This window comes from Poecile atricapillus, chromosome 7, assembly GCF_030490865.1.
Source record: "Poecile atricapillus isolate bPoeAtr1 chromosome 7, bPoeAtr1.hap1, whole genome shotgun sequence".
NCBI lineage: Eukaryota > Metazoa > Chordata > Aves > Passeriformes > Paridae > Poecile > Poecile atricapillus.
Genome location: NC_081255.1, coordinates 28983968 through 29004253, shown reverse-complemented (window position 1 = coordinate 29004253; position 20286 = coordinate 28983968). Strand labels below are relative to the sequence as shown.

The 20286-nt window shown below is 43.3% G+C and overlaps 1 protein-coding gene across 2 annotated transcripts in view; it reads left to right on the top strand.

The window, feature by feature from the left end:
- The first annotated feature begins 4455 nt into the window (after positions 1-4455).
- The window catches only part of LRP8 (LDL receptor related protein 8), a 175380-nt gene continuing 159549 nt past the window's right edge, over positions 4456-20286 (top strand). For both annotated transcript variants that reach the window (XM_058842712.1, XM_058842711.1), the window contains exons 1-2: positions 4456-4608; positions 5442-5561. In XM_058842712.1, coding sequence (XP_058698695.1) covers positions 4539-4608; positions 5442-5561 — 190 coding nt within the window. In that variant the 5' untranslated portion in view covers positions 4456-4538. The remainder of the gene's footprint in view (positions 4609-5441; positions 5562-20286) is intronic.

Genomic DNA, 20286 nt, shown 5'->3' with positions numbered 1-20286 from the left:
TGCTGCAGTCTCATACCTGGACAAGGAGTGCCCCTGAGGTTTTGTTTGGCCAGCAGTGTGGCAGTGCTGTATCATACTGCTACATATGCTCAGATAAAGGAGAAGTGGGTTTTAGGACAAAGAATAATTATGGCTGTGGAAGTGAGAGATTCTGGCTTGCAGAAAAGACAATTCTTGGATGACAAACGGATGTGGTGTGTAGTTTGATTTAAATCTTACTGTGTCCTCCTTTCTTTACTAGGCCATGAGCTAACTAAAAATAATGATATCATTAGAAGACCTGGAGCATGCTAAGGTGGTTAAATTGACCTTTTAGACAGGAAACCAGCAAAAGTCCTGATGGCTGTGAAAAGTCCCTAAAACGTGAAAAGGAAAGGTGTATCCAATAAGCAAAGAAGTACAGAGCGTGGATTTAAGTAAGAAATATGAAAAGCAAACCAGCAAACAGCTGACTTAGGGGATTGGAGTTCTCTATAAAGTAGTTGAAGTTAAAAGAGAATAAAATTAAGCTAAGAAACAAAGGAGATTATAGAAGACATTGAACAAAGCATTTTTAAACAATAAAAGTTCCAAAAATAAAAGCATAGAAAAAGGAGATCAAAGAGACACCATTTAGTCAGAGACAAATAAAAATATGAATTGGAAAGAAAACCAAAAAAACAAAACAACCTAAAGAATTAAGAGTCCTTTTGCTTTCACACAAGCAAAAGGGGATTTGTGCAAATGAAAACTAATATCACCTGTCCTTAAAGTGCCCTTGCAAAGAGATGGATGAGGATGGCCACGGGGCTGGAGGGTAAAATGTTAATGACCATTGATGCTATAGTGACTGTGGTTAAATGCATGAGTTAGGGAAAATTCCTACAGCCACCTGGACAAGATTTAAAGAAATTAATATGGGAAGATTGGAAGTCAGTCTAGGGAAACTATAAAAAGAGAGAAAGTACAAGAAACTCTTCTGTGCTGTTTAAAATGGGCAGATTTTGAAGAAGTTCACCAAAAGCAAAAGACTAAAGCAACTTAACAGATAAATATAGTAAGCAAAACATTTTGAAGCAGATTATTAAACAACCTACAAGCAAAAGTAGGTTTTTGAATTCCAAAAGTAGGAAGGAAGGTTGTTGGTTATTTTGAATACAGCAGGTAAAAAACAGGAGCTGTGTAAGAATCTGAAGGACAATTTCATCAGAAATTAACCAGTATTTATGCTTATTTGTGGTTTGTTTTGTGCCTAAGCAGAAGCAGCAGAAAATAAATATTAGTTTTAAATGTAATATACAGTACAACATACAGCTGAAAACTCACAGTAGTTTTGGCAGTAAAATTTTATTTTAAAATGTAAATAGCATTGTGGGCACTAACACATCAGTTGGCAGTTTAAGGGATGTGGCCACTAGTGCATTGGTTCAGCTAACTTTAATTAAAAGGTTTAATTTAAATATCTTTTTGCAAAACATATTACATTAGCATATCTAAAAGCCGTGACGGGATTGAAGGGTTGTCTAGTTAAAAGACGAGACTGAAAATGTCAGCCAAATGGACAGGGCATATTTTCTAAGGTTATTATACAAATAGAGGAGAACAGGTTTTTAAATGTCCATTTGAAAGAAGAAAGAAATATATTATAGAAAGACAAAATTGTTTTGGGGAAAAAGGAGACAAGGGGGCAGTAGCATAAATATTTCAGGAACATGGCCCCTATGGCTTGAAGAATTCCCAGTTTTCCTGTGGTCTCTCTTCCCTCACAGACTGTCATTGTACTTTTTATACATTTAGCAAAGATTTTATTGATAAATTAATGAAGCACCCACCATTCTTCCATTCCTGAGAGCTCTCTTCAGTGGAGCCTGCTCTCCAGTAATGGTCACAGGGCAGGGGAGGTGCTCAGCTTCTCCACATTCCCAACTGTATGAGTAAAAAAGCAGGGATTCTGCTCTGACTTGGCACCATCACACCCAGGCTCCCAGTGTTCAATCAGATGAAATCTGGTGCCTTTCTCTAAGTCCATGTGGATGGCATTGGGTCACCTCATCCTGCACAGCAACTCGATGGCCTCCTGGCTGTGATGTGGCTGCTGAAATGCTCCAGGGCATTGCACACATGTTGCACACCAGGTGAGAAGGCCTGGAGCACATTTTTCAAGATGTACTTCTGTGCAGTGGTGTTCTGAAAAACAAGGAAAAGTGTACATACAGTGGGCAAAAGCTGGAAACACCAGAGGAACGTCCACTAAAATAAGTTTGATCATCACTTTTCACTTGCTTCTGAATGATTCAATTCCCGCTCTGTGACTGGGTGGGTGCATATCTGCACACCTGGGGGAGTAAAGAACCTGGTGTATGAATACAAGCCTGCAGAAAATCCAGGGTGCAGGAGGTCAGTTATTCATCCTGACACTGAAGAGACTTCTCTGATGTATAAGCTGTAGTTAGCACGAGAAATATATGGATCTAAGGGACCAATCATTGAAAAAGGTAAATATGGAAAAAAGGTCTGGGTTCTGTTTTAAGAAAAAAATCGAGCTATAAAAATCATTTGTAAAATAGATGAAAGAAATGGTGTGGATGACAAACAACAGAGCTGATGGAGCTCTATAGAAAGACCATTTCATTGTTTTGATGTACCCCCTTGCTCTGTTAGTGGGTGTCTGATCTGTGATTTGTTGTGTAATGTGCAGTGGTGTGTGACCAACTAGAAGCAATAAACCACAAAGGTAAATTAAAAGCTAAATTAACAGTCTTAACTATTGGAACATAATGGATTAAATTATATTTAATTTCTCTTTCATACCAAATGGCTTCCTTTGCCCAATCTACTGCTCCTAGAGCACCTCCAGTTTCCTTCTTGCCTCTGCAATTCCTCGGAGACACATATGTCCACAAGATGGTACTAGGCTACCAGTAGCCCCTACAATGGCTGGTCAGTGAAGGCTCTTGAAATTGCTGCTGCTCAGGTGTCACCAGAGAAGCTCACTCAAAAAAAATCTCATTAGTGTTGTTTCCTATGAGAGGCATTCAGACCAAAACACCTGCTTGACTGTTTTGTTTTTTTTTTTTAATGAAACAAAATTCCAGTAGGAATCAGAGCAGATCATTGCTATGACTGATGCTCTGCACACTCACACCTGTTTTGTACCAGATAGCTTCATTATTGCCTTTGGAGCCACTTCCAGTTTAAACTAATAAACTGACTTATAAAAGAGAAGAATGAGGCCATGAATTACAGTAGCTTTATGAATCTGTGTTTTGACACATTTAAAAAAGAGAAATTTGACCTAATGCATTATAAATACCTCATTTGCTTTAAGCAATTATTGTAATCTATCACATTGATGCAGCCAACACAAACATGCACTACATTTCTCACGCTAAAAATTGTTCAAACAGGCTTGAATAAATTGTTAATACTCTATAAGCTGCTAGTGGAATAGCTCAATGATTAGCTCTTCTCTTCACAGGATTCAAACGCATTAGTGACACTGCTGACTAATGACTTGCAAAATTTTTGTTAAAGACACAGGTGCATTTTCGCCCAGTTCTTAAGTCAAGGGCATTTCAGGGTTTGAAACTGAAAAGCTTTGTTACATTGGTTTATGTAAAATTAGTGCTCAATCTTAATTTTTTTTAAAATGGCACTCCACATATAATCATGTTAATTCTGTTATGATGTTAGATTCAAGTTACTCTTGAAAAATATCTTCTCATAATACGATTATTGGAATACTGCTAATCCTGACTGTATGAATAAGGCTGCGGTGTTAATTAAAGTCTGTGAACTGCTTTCTCATCAGCACCGTGCAAATGGAGTGATAAAGCAAGCCCCTGATAGCTTGGGAACCACTTGTCATTACTGATCACACCGCATGTGCTCAGGCAGTAGAAAGGGTAAGCAGTCCCTACGCAGAGAGGTACCCACCTTCAGTGTACTTGGTACTTGTTGCACTAATTTTAATACAATTAAGTGGAGATGACCACATCAGTATGGCCATAATGAAATCCCGCAGTGGGAGATCTGAAGTAATGAGGAGAGCTCACAATTTGCGACTCGAGGCCATTTAAAGGGGTCCGCGTGTTTAATTGGCTTAATAAAATTCAGATCATGAATGAGGCTGTCATTATAACAGGGCCCACCGAGGGCGGCTCAGGACCTGAGAGCCTGACCCAGTCAGGTCCAGCAGGGCCCAGGCCCGCCCATCCCAGCGACAGCTCCAGGGAGACCAGCCCGGCCTGGGAGCGGGCGTCCGAGCGCGGCCGTGCCATCTGCGGGGCTTCCTTGCGGTGGCCGCGGGCTGCCGGGGGAGGTGTCCCGCAGGTGTCCCTCCGGCGCTCCTCCGGGGGCGGGATGCCGGCGGTGGCCGCGCTCTGCGGGGCCGAGCCGAGCGGGGCCCGCCCAGCGGGGCGCGTCACGGCGGCGGCGCGGCGGGGCGGGGGCGGCGCCGGCCGCAGTCGGCACGGGGCGGGCAGCGAGAGGCGCGCCGGCTGCGCGCACCCCGCACACGGCGCGCTGCCACCGAGGGAGGGAGGGAGCGAGCGAGCACCATGTGCCGGCCAGCGCTCGCCCGGCTGCTGCTCCTCCAGCTGCTGCTGCTCAAGCTGCACCTCGGCAAAGGTGGGTCCGGCGCCGCACGGCCGCTCTCCCTCAGCGCCGGGGTCCCCCGGCCTCAGCGCTGCCGGGGAGGGGGCGAGCATCCTGCCGGCAAGGGCACCCCGAGGTGTGCGGCCGCCGGTGCCCCTCGCCCCGGTGCCGTGCGGGGGGTTTGGGACCTGCGGAGGTTCGGGAACGCTCGGGGGTTGCGACCTGCGGGGGCCGGGCACGCTCTTCAGCGAGCGAATGCAGCCCGAGAGCTGGTGACAGGAGCTGCCACCTTTAATCCCTTTCAGAGGGGATTTGTGTCTCATCAGGGCAGCGCGGCACCGAGTCTGCAAAGCAGATTTGCTCCGTTCTCCCCCCGCCCTCAACTTTAGTTGGGTCAGGTCCCTTTTCCCGGGACGGCGCCGGTGCCTGTTCCGCCCCGCGTCCCCAGGTGTCGGTGCGTTTTGCTCCGGTAACGGATGCGCAGGAGGTCCCAGCATCGCTGCGCTTTATAATTTTTCTTTGTCTGTTGTATTTCGTGTTTAACCATCTTCTATTCCCAGGCTCCTTTTCCCTCCGCCTTTAAAACAATGCGGGGAAGCACGGGAATGGTCTCTTTTATCCCTGCACAAAGCATCTTCGGGATCGCTGCCCTGCCCCCGCGGAGGCGCGTTTCCCTCAGCCCCGCACCGAGCCGCTGTGCCCCGGCGAGCCCAGCAGCAGCCCCCACCCTCGGTCGCCTGCGGCTCCCGGCTCCTTGCCCGGGTTGTCCGCGGCCGGGCCGGGCGGCGAGACGGCCCCGGGATGCTCCCGCAGCCCGGCCGTGGGAACGCGCCCCGCTGACCCAGGCGCGGCCCCGTGTCTCACAGGCGCCGTCAAGGAGTGCGAGGAGAACCAGTTCCAGTGCCGGAACGAGCGGTGCATCCCCGCCATCTGGAAATGCGACGAGGACGACGACTGCTCGGATAACAGCGACGAGGCGGATTGCCGTGAGTATCCGTGCCCGGCGGGGCGGGGGGCCGGGAAGGGCGCGCTTCCCAGCTGCGCTGCGCCTCTTTTTATGAATGAATGAAGTCGCGCCGTCCCCGGCCGCGGCGCCCATTGGCTGCCGGGAGCAGCAGATCCGTGACGCGGCGCCGCGGGGCAGCGGCTCCTCGCTGCCGGCCCGGCCGGGACACCCCGAGCGCCCCGCGGCAGCCGCCACCTGGCAGCTCTCTGCCCTCCCTCTGCCACTCCCCTCGCCTCCAGCAGCGTCTCTGCTCAGAGCGCCTGAAAGGAACAGCGCAGTTTGTGCCCTCGGGCCAATTGTTAAATCCCGGGAAAGCCCGTGCTTAGGGCCAGTGACAGGTGTTCGTTTGAAAAGTTGCTTACTCATAATCATCCCACAAGATGTGGGGTGAGTGTGAGTCTTGTGTTTAAGAATGTTTGCAGTCAGGGTGACGAGGCAGATGAACGAGTAGCGCTGCTTGGCTTGGCAGTGTCAGCCGTGTAACACTAACTCATAGTGTAAGGAAAGAGAGAGCAAGATCTATATCCCAATTCTGAGGAAATGGTACTTGTTCCTTCTCCTGCGGTCTGGCCCTGGTGTGTATCAGTGGAAGCCCATAAACGCTGGGTACTTTGTAGGGTTGTGCTGTTGTAACTCGGCTGTTATTTTGCTTACAGCTTCTGATAGCCTGGCAGAATTTGTCTCAGCCATGGAGTGTAAGAAGCATCTGTAAAAGAAGTTACAGAGCCTAAATCTTGAAAAGAAGTATCTTTTTAATTTGAAGTTTAAAGTTGCAAATATTGTAGCAAGTACCACATCTCTTGAATGATCTCTGTAGCATAGTAGGTGTTGAATGTGCATTCCATGCATGAACTCTTCAAGCTCATAGACCCAGTGAATGTACCACGAAAAGAAAGGTCACTGGTTATGTGTTTTTCCATTAATGATTTTCCTGTTAACATCTTCTCACATAAGTTTCTGTCAGGTGATATTCAGAGTGAAGTCTGAGTAGATTAGTTTAAGGAGAGCAGGGATTCCCAAACTCTTAAATTATAACAAGATGTTTCCTGTGAACACCCCATAACATTTCTTTCTGGTTGCTGTCTTTATTCTGAGGACTTGATTGGCTTTATGTATGGGGTTTTTTTTTATATGATCTGGGGAGTTAGAAGCATTAACTGAGATATAGAAATGGCTTTTACAGGAATTATAATGGTACTATTTAGAGGCAACTTAGATGTGGAATGTTTCACATTGCAAAAGACTCAGGGAAGCTGGGGGTGACTGAGAACTACCGTGGACTCTTGTGTAGCCATAACTGGGAATGTTTTCTCAGAAGTGTCTGTTTCCCAAGAGAGACACTCTGTGGAGTTTCCATTAATTAGTTTCCACTAATCTGTGGAAGCACTGGGAATCTCTGAGCAGGTATATAATGCTGTTCTTGAAGCCTTCTATTTAAAACCTCTGAGTGCTGTGGTACGAAGGCTTGCTGAGCTGCAGGTGATCTGTGGGCAGTGCTTTTGGAGCTGCTTTTCAGAGGTTGGGATCATGGCAGGAGGAGCATCTTGAACGGATTCTGGACCCTGCATCCCACATGAAAGATTAGGTTTGTGTCCTGAGCTCTTGCCCTGCCATGAGTGAGTGGTTCAGTATCTGGGCTGCTTTTATATTTTCTCCTTTTCCTTATGATCAACCCTCTAAGCATTGTGTCAGGAGAGAGAGTGTAGAACAACATGCTGTTGAGCATCAGCTCAGTGTGGATTGTGCTTTGTTAGAATGCTCATTGGATCTGATTTAGGTTTATTTCAGAGGGGTTTTATAGTTCTTGCGTTTGGGGGTGGTAAAAATATGTTCTTCACTTTAATCTGAATTTTGCATTTATTATTGATTGGGGATCAGACTACAGAAATTGCTCATGGACTGTTAATTTATTTCATATATAGAGAGACTTTGCAGTTGCTTCTTCAAACAGGCTGAAAGACAAAAATTGCATTTGTCATGCACGTTTTTCTCACTTAAATTGTTCTGAACACTGTTTTATTCTGAAAGTGCATATTGCTTTTCAGCATATGGAATGTTTGGAGTTCTGCTCCCTGGGTGAAAAAATACATTCCATGTTTTCTCTTCTAGATACTGCCTCTGTTATCGCTTCTGTAATAAACAGATATTTATTTTAAAACTATTTTATGAACATATGGAATAGAAAAAGCTGTTCTGGAAAACTTAGCATGCCAGAGTGGTGATGGAGAGGGAAATGAATATGCAGGTAGCCTGTTGGTTGTGAGTACTGATAAGGACCCTGATAACCTTTGTAATTACTTGATGATTCTTCTTCCCAGAGCTGATAATGTATTTGTAATAGCTTATTGCTGCTTGTGTATATGCTCCCTTTTTGAAGAGAGGGGATAGTCTTTATCTGTGTGAAGAATTGGTTTATCAAATCAATTCCTTGTGGTAGATGGTCTAATACACTGGAAAATTTTGTAACCAGGAGTATCTTAAATAGTTAGAAAGAATTGATTTTTTTTTTTTTTTTTTGACAGGACTCTATGGGCTTCCTACTAGAAATCGTCTTTGTGCAAGAGTGAATTTTTGTTTGTTTGCTTTTATTTGTGTCCCTTTTGTGTTGTGTCCCGTGTCTGTTCCTGTTTCCCCCCATTCTCCCTGCCCCTAAGATTTGCTGCCATAATGTTTTGGATTCTAAGACGATGTTTCAGTAATGAAACTGTATCACATCTTGGCATTTGCTTTCCACTAAAACCCTTTTCTGTTGTGGCTGGTAGTTCAACTTACCTACTAAAGGTCTGATGTGTGAGTTAATACAGCAAACATTGCACCTGAACTCAGTCCTAGTTTTTAAGGTGTGTTAATTTTATCCAGGACAGGGTTTCTGGGCTAGCAGAAGAATGGTAGCCAAGGAAGCTGCCAGGAAGGGAGATGTTGCTCGTTTGTGTATAGGCACATGACTTGTGAAATGTTAAGAGAGAAGGAGGAGACACTAATTTGTGTGCATTTTAGAAATATATAAAAATAAAGCAGTAAACAGATTGCCTAAATGTGAAGATGCCTTTTTGCTGTCATCTTTTCAGAAAGTTATGACATTTTGAGGAAATGAAAATAAAAAGGGAGTAGAGATGCTCCTTAAAATGCATCTGTGGAAAGGAAACTAAACTCCAGAGAGAAAAACAGTGGAAGTTACACTGTTTGGATTACTGGGGAAATCAAGTTGTAAATTCTGGAATTAGAAATCTTGTGTACCTATTGCAAAATTTAAACCTGTCCTAAAACTACTTGTTCTGCTCTATGCAGAAGGATTTGCTTGGGCTCAGTCGAGTCTGTGTAGACCTGGAAAGACAAAAATCCCAGTCACAACTTCCAGCTTGCAGTGTCGTGATCTGCACTAAATGTGGTCCATGCAACAAGGCCAGGGCTCCAGGGCTGTTCTGCATGTGATTTCTGTAGAGGCATTTTAGTCCTTCCCTGTGATACGTTTTCCTCTCTGGAAATGTGGGAAAGACTCTTAAAACCTCCTTCAGACAATGCTTGCAGATGCACTGTCATTGAGACCTTTTTTGTAATGGTACAGCAGCAACTTTATAAAACATCAAAGCTACTTTTATAGTAGGAAAAATGTCAATTTTCTGAGGCACAGTGTTTTAGCAAAAGCATTCTTTGCTGAGGTACTAAAAGTGTGGGATACTGACCTTTTTTTCTGTCTCCCTCAGGAAAGGTGGAGGCTGCAAAGCCAGGTCAGACTAGGGATCCGTGTGCTGTGTGTCCAGGGTGCTGCTGCTGTGTGACACATCACCCAGAATGGAAAATCCTAGAGTGCTGTTCCAAAGGGGGAGTGGCTCTTGGAGGCTTTTTCCACAGCTTTACAAGTTCATTCCTGCTTACCATTGTAGCCAGCAGAAAACAAGGAAGACCTTGCAAACAGCAGCCAGCCACAATATATTTGACGCAAAATAAGAGCTCTTACTTTGATAGTTGTGTTTGATTTTATTTTTATGATGTAAGTATGGTTCACATTATCTTAACCCAGATGTGACTATGGACGAAACACACTTGAGGACCTCTGCTTAAATGTTTCACTGTTGAATAAACACTAAATGTGGCAAAGAGTATAATTGCAAAAAGCAATCAGTAGCTTAACCAGTCTCGTAAAATTGAACACAAGATACAGGATCATTTCAGCTTTGTAATACCTGCCTGCAGGGGGACACATCCAAATGCAGAATTACTATTTCTTCTTTAAAGGTCCATTTTCCACCTTTGCACTGGTACCCTTTCTGTGGTGTTGCTTGCTGGTGAGGACTGCTCATAGGGATATTTTATAGACAGGGTTGAGACAGGTTGAGGCTGCTTCAGGTATGAGATGCAGTCTGAAGGGAGTTCAAAACCTGTTCCCATGTGTCCAGGGTAAACATGTGGCATCAGCAAACATCCCCTGCCTCAGCCCTTGCCTGCCTTGTGGCCACAGAAGGTGGCTGTGTACATTTCCTTTGCAATTGGGAGGAGGAAGGACTCCTTTTCTTCCACTGGCTTTGTACAGAGAGTCTGCAGAGTTTGACTCCTGCTGCCTGTGTGGAAGCCCAGGGGGCAGCCTCATTGTCTCTATGCATTTCAGTTGAAGTTTCACTAGAGCTGGAATTTGGGAATAAAAACATATCAAAAAGCCTATTTGAGAACTAAATTCTGGGCCCTGTGCAGAGTTAAGTATGGTCTGGGTGGCTTTGAAGCACAGGAGTGTAACAGGCTTGCAGGTTTTGGGATGTGACCAAGTGACACGCTCACAATGCCACATGTATTCTATAACTTTTTGTCCTTTGTCATGCATTGCTCCAATTTTTCTTTCTGTTTTGTATTGAGCCAGTGTCCTGTATGCTTAGTGATTGCTGCCTGCCACTCTGGAGATGCCTGCACACGTCACCACATGGAATTTTAGGGTTCCTTTCCATATGCACGGTCATATGCTCTTGATTGTGTCAGTGATAGTTTAACTGTGTTGTGTCACCAGCTTGCATGCTTATCCCAAAACTGGAAGCACTAGGAAGACTGGTGTTGAGAGGCAGGACTTGTTTGCTTTTCTGTGTGGCTGATGCCTGCCTGTCCTGGTTTGTACTGGGTTCATGTCCAGCTTAGGCTCAAAACCAGTTACTTATTTCTTGTGTTCCACAGTGAATGTTTTTAGTCCTTTAGATTCATTTTTCATTATATTCTTAGTGTCTGCTGTGAAAAAACTAACTTGCATGTTTTTGGTGTCTGGATTATCTCCCCTTTTAGTGCACCCTGCTGCAACATTTATGTAGAAAATCAAGTTTTAAGCACATGCCCTTCTCCATTTCCCTATTTCCTGGTACATTTTCTTGATGAGTTCTATTTGTGCAGTTTTATTTATTAAGCAGTCTAGATGCAGACCAATTTCCAGAAGGTGGTGATTTTCTATCACTCCTGCTCATGGTCTGGAGAAGAAAGAGAGAACTGAGATGGGACCACTGAAAAACAGAAGAGAGAATTGGGGTGTGTGGGAGAGCCACTGGGGACACGGTTACAGAGGGAAATGAGTGCTGCTGCACTATAGCAAGAAGGCACAAGAGTTGCTCTAGATACAGTTACAGGAATGAGCTGTGAGCTGAAAAGCTTTCCTGAGGTCAAGGAGAATGGGAAGAGTGAATATAATTATTAAGTTCAAGAAGGAAATTATGAAAGTGCAGTTCAAACCAACATAACTTGGTTTGTTTATTAGAGAGCTCAGAGCTGTCATTCAGAGGATACGAGCATATTGTGTATTTTGAGCCAAGGTAGGAAAACTTCATCCAGAGCATTTTAATGGATAAAGAAGCTGTGGCTGCCCCATCCCTGGCAGTGTTCAAAGCCAGGTTGGATGGGGCTCTGAGCAACCTGGTTTAATGAAAGGTGTCACTGCCCGTGACAGGAGGTTTGGAACTGATGGTCTTTAAAGACCCTTCCAACCCAAACCATTCTGTGATTCTATGAAAAGCTGATGCAGACCAGTTCTCTTGTGTCTGCAGTGTTCTACACCCAGGCTTAGCATAGGTTAGACATGTGATTTCTGACTGATTGATATTAACAGTGGAAAATATTTAGGATAATTTAATATTAATCAGAAAATGTTCAGAAGTTTATTCAAATTTCAATTATAAGACCAGAGAAACCAAGTGTAGTGTGTTGGTGAACACATTTATCTTGTACACCTACACTAAGAGATTGCCAGTGCTAGAAATAATAAGTTTTCTTGACTCCATTGTCTACCTAAAGGAGCATGAAACACTCTGTTACACCTGAAAATGTCTAACCATTATTGATTCCCACAGCTGTTTCTAATACAGCAGATACCCAGCTTTTGTTTCTGCTGGTCTTTTCAATGCTATCAACTTTTTGAATTCACTGACAGATCTGCCATGTCTTTGGTGTGCCTCAGAGACTGATGTTGTGTTAGGGATGCATTTGTGGTAGAATTGATTTGGTGTGAAGTTCTCCTGGTCCTTTTACTGGTGACCTTTTCTTCTCTACAGCTTTCCCATTTTCCTGCAGCTTTTCCCTGGTAATTTCAAAGATGCTCCCAAAGCATGCTGTTGCTCAATTCTGCTTTTCTGTGTCACTATACTTTTCTGTGTCTGCCTTATAAAATACTGTAAGATGTCAGTTGTTCTTTCTTTTTTTTTCCTTTGCCCAGGAAAACAAATCAGTCAGTTGTGTTTGGGTGATGGAGATGAGGATTTGGGTTGCTGCTTGTTGTCTTGTGCAGTAGCATGTCCTTGGCAGAAAAGGAGTCTGCCTGCTCTGGTGTGCTCTGCTCCCATTTGCTGCTTCCAGCCAAAGGAAAATCCTTACTCTTTTATGGTGCATATGCAGGAAGTGTTGGAAAAGCTGAGTGTAGTTTTTCTAACTCTCTATTTTCCATTAAAATTATTAATATTTAGATACCCACAAGGGAGGGGAAAAGGGTAAAAGGCCCTTTGATAAAATTAATGCAGATGTTCTGCTCTGTGAAAAATTCTGTCTGAAATGCAAGTGATAAAAACCTGATTAGATTTTAGAAGTTACAATAATACTGTTAGCAAGTAGAAAAATAAAACTACACACTTCCACACTGAAATATTTTCAAAAGCCAGATTTTAACCTTTGCGAAGCCAGAAGATTTTTAAAGCAGGGTTGTGAGCTCCGTCACTTATGGTCTCTCAGGGTGAAATATCCTGTTTCTTGCCATAGTAATGATGCCCTGGTAGACTGTGCTTCTGTTCCTGGCAAGGCCCATGACTTTCCTTCCCAGAGCTATGGCAGATCTGGCAGCCCTGTGCCTTTCTCCTCATGAAGAGGTGAATAAATTGTGTTTGAGCTCTTCTGCTCCAGAGTGACTCAGCTCTCAAGAGTCAGCAGTTGAGCCAAGAGCAGGAATGAGGCCTCCTACCAACCAGTCCAGTGCCCAACACACACAATTGCTCCTTGCAGAGGTACCTGTTGGACAAGTGGAAGGGTTTCAGTTTTTCCTCCAGGTTTCCTGGTTATTTTCAGCCTAAGCTAAGGCCTGGCAATCAGTCCAACCTCCCACTTAATGCCAAGAGCAAGTGTTAGAAACTAGGAGTGACCAGGATTTAGAGCAGGCTTGGAGCAAGGCTTACAAACCTTTGGGCTGCAGCCATGTAAAGTGAGTTTTATTGCAAATTATTTTTCTTTGATGTTCTATTTCTGATACTTCAATATTATTAAATGCATTATTAATATTTATTAAATGCTTGAGAGCATGTGTGGCACTGTACCAGGACGGGAGCAGTGAGGGACTCAGTTTCCATGGCAGCAGGAGCACAGTCCTGTACTTGCAGAACCAGAAGGACTCTTTTTGGCAACTGCTGTCTGTGCTGTTGTGATTACTTTTTCTTTTTAAATATAGATATATTATTTAAAATCTAATTTATTTGTGCTGCAGAATCTTGTCCATCCTGAGTGTGAATTTTGCCTGCTGTAAGTTTCTTTATCTATTTCTTGAGTTCTAGCTTTTTTTCTGTGGCTTCTGTGGTTTGATTTCTTTTACTTGCAAAATAGTGAAAGAGTACAAGTGTGTGTTTAAAATTCATTGTAATAGGTGGAAATTTTCTCTTGATTTTGGTTAAATTTGAAATGTTAAATTGTTATAGACTTCTTTTCCTTTACAGGTAGATATAGCATAGATTTATCAATTAAAATAATTGTTGAAGAAACTGGTGTGTGCAACTGACAGTAAACTCTAAACTGTACTATGTCCCTCATTTAGATAACTGCTCCAGTTCTGGGTTTTAACTTTGTATTTTATTTTAACTGGCCTTGTTTCATACTTTCTTTCATGCTGCCTTTCTTGATATGTAAGGTGATATACAGTGGGGTGATACTTTGCTTCATTTCAAGGGGTGAATTAAAATTTTTTGTTTGATCACAGGTCTTTGTCCTGCTGTGCATTACCAAGTTGAGGTTTTCTGTCTGTCTTTGCTTTCCATGTATAAAGTTAATGTGATTAATTTCTTTTCAGACTTTTTCTGGTTTTGTTGTTCTAGGTGAGTAAGGTTGTAGGCATCTTTCCAAATGTGTTGCATGAGTTTCCTACGATAGATAGCAGCTGCTTGGCTTGCTGTTTGAGCAGTGATTGTAAAGCAGTAAACCTTGCTGGATTTACTGGATATGTTCCATCCAGATATGATGCTACTCTGTGAGATCCAGAGAATCGTTAAGAGCATAAAAATCAGCTACAGCAGGAGTAGTGAATATGCTTGCACTGAGAATAAGAATTCTGGATGTAAACGTACAACTGTTCCTGTAGACTTTTCATCCTGAATCACTGTTGCATCTATTGAGCTACTCATAAACAGAGAAATGGCCCAGTTTCTTTGATAGCAAATGTCAGTGCTGACTGATGTAGGCCAAGAAATACACCTCCTGCCTCTGTAACTCAGTGCTTCTATTCTTGTTTGTGTGGTTGTGTTACGCTCATTACACATTTGTCATCCTGGGGCTGCTTAGCAGTTCAGTTTTCTATGAATCTTCCCCATACAAATGAGCTAAATATTATCTCAGGGATGTGAAAGTTGATGCTTGGGGAAGTTACTCTCTGCCCAAGGCTGTAGAGTGATTCAGCAACTCATTGTGAGCATTAGTGACTCATGAAGGAAGTCCCCAATTTCTTTTTTCAGGTGCATTATTGCGTTGTTTTACACAGATAATCGCGTTCCTTGGATTAAGCAACTGCTCAAGGACTTTGCCTTTGTCGTATACAATTCATAAAATATTCAGAAAAACCCCAGTGTTGAGACAACTCACCATTTCAAAATTTTAGTGCTTGGTCAAATGCAAGAAATGCTTCAAATATCTCACTGCTTGTATTTAGTGTCAAGAGAGACAGGAAATACAGATGTTTGAAGAGTAGCATAATATTTTTGTTCCAAAATGAACTTAATTTTTGTACATTCCAACATATCCTGGAGCATAGCCTGTGTACAGTCAGACTTCAGTACTGCAGTGACTTCTTTAGCTGGCCAAAAATGCCTGTTGTGAGATGGCACACAACAGACTTTTTATTTGCTAAAGTGGCTCTTCCCATTCTATGGGTGTCTCTTTCACTTCTTTCACCTCCTGCCCAACCTTGCTGTTACCTGAGCATGAACTACTGAAGTAACTTATCAGTCATGAACCCGTTCCCCCATAAATTATTAGTAATGTATCATTTTCTGAAAGGAACCAAGATAACTGAGGGAGTTTAATTTGCTATTGTTTATTTTATTGTTGCTGCTCTTTTCCTTCTTCCTTTCTCGTGCAGAATAAGAAAGATACAGTTAAATTGCGCAACTCTGAAGTTTGCACAAGGTGGGCTCAGTACATGATTTAGGAGGGGTAACCTATACGGGCACTGCTCTTTGGCAGGTGGTAAATAAGGAGTTTCAAAGTGAACCTCTGGACTAATCTCTGCCAGGATCACATTGGTGTGTTGAAATCGCTTTACTTCAAGCTCTTTACTGGATGATTTCTGTTCCCCCTTTTCACAAGAGCTCTTTTAACCCAGAAATCTGTCCTATTTTTTATAAAATAATGTGTTATGTGTATTTGCCCAAGGTGCCAGTGCGTGTTGATCCCTGAAGTTAAATTAGGATTAAGAAGCTGCATTGACAGGTGCTGAAAAGAATCATATCTGTCCAGTTCTTGACTGCAGGCTCTCTGATTGTGGCATAGCACTTCAAAGAGAGTGAGTGTAGAGCAGGGGAGAAATCCTGGGGCACCCTTTTGTAGAGGGAAATGATAAATAATGTACTTAATTTTTCTCCATGGTTGTGGACAAGCATATGCCTGAGCAACATGGAACCTTTCCCAGGCTTGCACACAGCATCTCATTGCCTTGCTCTTCCTTCAGTCTTTTCCCATGAGTTTGGCCATTAATTCTCAGAGCTCTGTTTCACAGAGTGCCCATCCTCAACAGCAATGCACAAAGCCTTTGTTAACACCTTCCCTCGCTCAGGCATTGCAGGGAGCTCTGCAAAGCTTGGCTGAGAGCAGCAGGCATTTCTTCACATTCGATTATGCACACAGTCATGTGAATATTGCAAGCCTTTATTTGTGCTAATGCTTGTAGAAAGGATTAATAATTCCTGCACAAATGCTGTACTTAAGCTGGCAAGAGACTGCAAAGTTCACTTTGCCCAGACTGAATTATTTAATTTACAGTATTTTTATATTTTGAGACTGAAATGCAGGTTGAGGCTGCCAGGGTGATGAGTGTTGGAGATTCCAGAGCTGATGTGGAGCTCCATACCTGCTGACTGTTTATTCCAGTTCAGGGCTGTTGTGAGCCAGATTGTTGGGCACTGTGAAGTGCCCTGCAAGCAGTACCCTGGGAGATGTGTGTTCACAGAACAAAAGCCATCACTGTCACTGAACAGTTTTTATCCTCCAGCTTTCAAGGTCAGGACTGAGATATTCAGCACCATGGGGAATGCTGCATTCCTGTAGCAAGACTCGGGGTTTTGTTGGGGATTGTGGAGTCCTTGGCTTATGGGGCTCTTGCCCTGGCATCTTCATCCCTGCCTGCTCAGTGCACTGGAGGAGTGTTTCAAGAAAACCTGAAACCAAAATATCCTTTTGGAAGACTTTTCTTTCCTTTTCCAAGCAGGCTGGATAGCTGTCAGTGAGTTGTCCATAATAATAAGGGTTGAGCAGTGATCTTTGTTGCTTACTGGTTCCTTTTCTGAGCCTTGTTGTGCAGGCTTCATCATCATATCACAGGGTTAATTTTAGAATGCAAAAAAGATGCTTCTGTGACAGTGAAAACCACCGAGGGGGAGGAAGGCAGCCAAGTACAGGACCTAATTTTCCCCCTTCCTACAAAAGTGTTTTTTTCTTCCTGTGGGGGAGTGTGAGTTTGAATGTGGCATTAGAAACATATTCATCAAGGGGTTTAGGGCAGAATCTTGCTATGCTGTTTTTGAAAAGGGTTCTCTCCTTGCTACTTGTTTCTAATGAAGTCATGTGGGATTAGGTTTCCTGAGAGGAAAAAACAAACCTGATGAGATCTAGAACAACAAACTGGAATCCCCTTAATTTAATTTATGGCCATTCTTTGTGCCTGTGGTACACCTGAGAGCTGTATCACCTTTTCTGGAGATTGCTGGGGGTAAATTTCCTGTAGATGAAGCGTTTTGGTGCATCAGCTTGACCTTTTACATAGAAAAAGGGCATGTGTAAATGTCACTTTTCTACAGTAGTCAGTAGGGATTATCTGCCATTGTGTTGGGTTTTTTCCTCTGCTTTTATAATAGCAGAGATTTTTACAGCAGTTTGACATGTAAGAATGATGGAGGTTTCACTCTCTTATGCTGGATAAATTCTCGTCAGTAAATGGGAAGGAGATGATTCATACCTATTAAGGCTGTGTGTGAGAGAGTTATATTTCTTATTGGATATGAAGGGGAAGATGGAGGATCTCATTTCACTCTGAACTGTTAGAATTCAAAATGTTACATGATGAGTGTCTCGGGACTTGGGGAAGATATTTGCTGTGTGTTCTGCTCTAATTAATTGTAATGTTTGGTGGGGGTTCCTTATTACTTTAATCTGTGGACAGCGCTGTCCTCTGATGTTGAAAGTTGAAGAGAGAAAACATCTTGTCTGTGTGAGGGCTCAGCCTGATCTTGCTGCTGCAGAAGTCTCTGAGGAAATGCTGATTTGTTATTTTAGATTGCTGACTAAACCTTGGCCCTGCAGCTTCAGAACACAAACCTGAGCTGCTCCCTGCTGGCGTAGTTGTGTTGAGATGGATGTCTCTTAGCTGGAAGAGCTGCTGCTGTGGACCTAGAAAGGCTGAAAGGAGATGGATTTGTGTGGTCCATGAGGTTCTGCTGAGAGAACAGCTCTGGCATGGGGCTGTGCTGGTCAGGGCTTCTTCACAGGGCCACCCTCACCAGCCAGGCAGAGCTTCACCTCGGGTACATTTTATCTCCTGAGGTGGGCCTGTGAAATAATGGGGAGGGGAACAGTGTTGACAGGGATATATGCTGGACAAAACATGAGTTTTACGTGATATTTCAAGGGATTTTTGTTCTTCATAGTTACAAACAGTCACAACTGACAAAAGGAAGCCTTTCCAAACTCAAAAATCAATGGCTTCATGCCTGTGGTGTTCACAAAATGTTTTAAGCAGCAGTTTTCACCAGGGTATTACCCTATCTTTCTTTTAGCCTCCAGAAATGCATAGAGCATCATTGTGGAGCTACAATACAAATTCTGGCCTTGGACCACTGTTTTGTTCCAGTGAGGATTAGCTGCTCTCTAATTCTGTTTTAGGGGTGAAAGTACAATTTCATTCCACTCCTAATCTCATGTATCCCCCTGCTACAATGTTGTGGTGAGGACTTGCCATTGGCAAGCCATGGAAATAGAAACCATCCATATTTTCTTGTCCATTCAATCTGTCTCCAGTACTTCTTTTGCTTGTGTTTCCTTGTGTCCAGCTGAAGGAAAGATCAATGGCAGACATATTTTAGTTTGTGATACCCTTAGTTTTCTAATCATCTTGCTTTCAGTTTGGATGCTGTAAAATTGCTCTCTTAGGCTGCTTAGTCTGCATTTACAGCTCTGCTCTTTGGTGGAAGAGGCCAAGCTCGTTCTAATGTATGGTGTGATATTCCACAGCTAAAGCAAGTTCTTCCTGTGCTAAATTTCAGGTGTCTCTTCTTTCTGGAGCAGAAAGACCCAGAGCTCTCAGTGTGATACAGGTGCAGCATGTAGTCCTGAACTTGGACACAGGAAGTCTAAAAGTGCAGAAGATCACAAGGTTAACATGGTATTTAAATTTTATTGAGAATCTGCTTATGACAGGAAAATCCTTTCTGTGGCTTTGACTTTGCCAGTGGCTCTGGTGTTCACCCTGGCCTGAACAGCACAGCAACAGCAGTTTCTCCAGGCTTGGCTCGTAGTTTGCAGCGTTACCTGTCACAGCAGGAAAAGACCCAAGGAAGATGAGCAGCGTTCCTCAGGCCCACAAAATGGAACTACTGCCTGGGTTGACTAGTCCCAATTAAAGCTCCTCGCCCTGCTTGACAATATTGCATCCATGCCTGAATATGGCTTGTAAAGTCTCAATATTATTGCTTTAATACACTTCCTTATGAGAAAACTTGAAGTTCATTTCTGGTTTAGCTATTGTGCAATATATTCAAGTGACAAAAAGAAGCAAAGCGAGAAAACTCCAACCCTGAGCCATTTGCAGAGGTGCTTTTTCCTGCTAAGCTGCAGGCTACTAGATTGCAGAGCTCTTGGTGAGTTCAAAGTGAGTTTATTGTTGCTGTATGGGTATTTAGTGAGTCAGTGTAAACCTCTTTATTTCTGTTACGTCAGTAATGCAACTTTCATCCTGCTTTTTCAGTACCCTTTCTCAGGTAACATTAACAGGATTTCCCTGTAAAGTATAGATACTAAAACACTTCCAGTACATTAGATTTTTTTTGTTTGACTGGAAAAAACGAGCAGGAAGAATTGCCAAATGTGAGTAGGCATTCTCCATCTCTATCACTGCTGTGCACTTGTTTATAAGTATATGAACTTGATGGAGATTTGTTTTGATGAGCTTTTGCCAGGCTGGCCTTTTGTTCCAACAGCATTATGTCTGACTCTGCCTTGGAGTTTTCCAGCATGCTGTCTCTCCTCTAGATGAAGAGCAGGTAACTGTGACTCAGACCTGCCATTCTATTACAAAGAATTTCTGGGCAGGTGCCTGTAGAGTCAATCTGTACTGCTCTTGCAAGGATCTTTGTTCGTGAAGGCCATTCCAGGGGCAATTTTCAGGGGAAACCAGTGAGAACCAGGCCTGCTGAAGGGTCACTTGGGTGCTTTTGACAGTTCTGTCCTCAGGTCTCCACTGGAAAAATGCCTTCTTGTGCAGAGAGCTTGTAGTGTCAGCCTGCTTGACTGGGCTTCACACCTTTGCATTGACTTATTGTTGCTATTTTCCATGGAATTGGCTGTGCATGCAGAAAACTCCTGCTGTCAATGCAGAGAAATGGAAGGGTGCAGCTGCGTGTCAGGAAGGTGCTTCTCTGCTGCAAGAAGTAGAAATAGGAAAGTTAAAATGCCTACCCTACCTGTCTGATTGTTAGTGGCATGGATAGGCTCCAAAAGTAATACTAAGGTTATTCTGTAAATTCCCTATTTTTAAAAATGAAAACAAGAAGTCTCATTATAGCCATTGATGG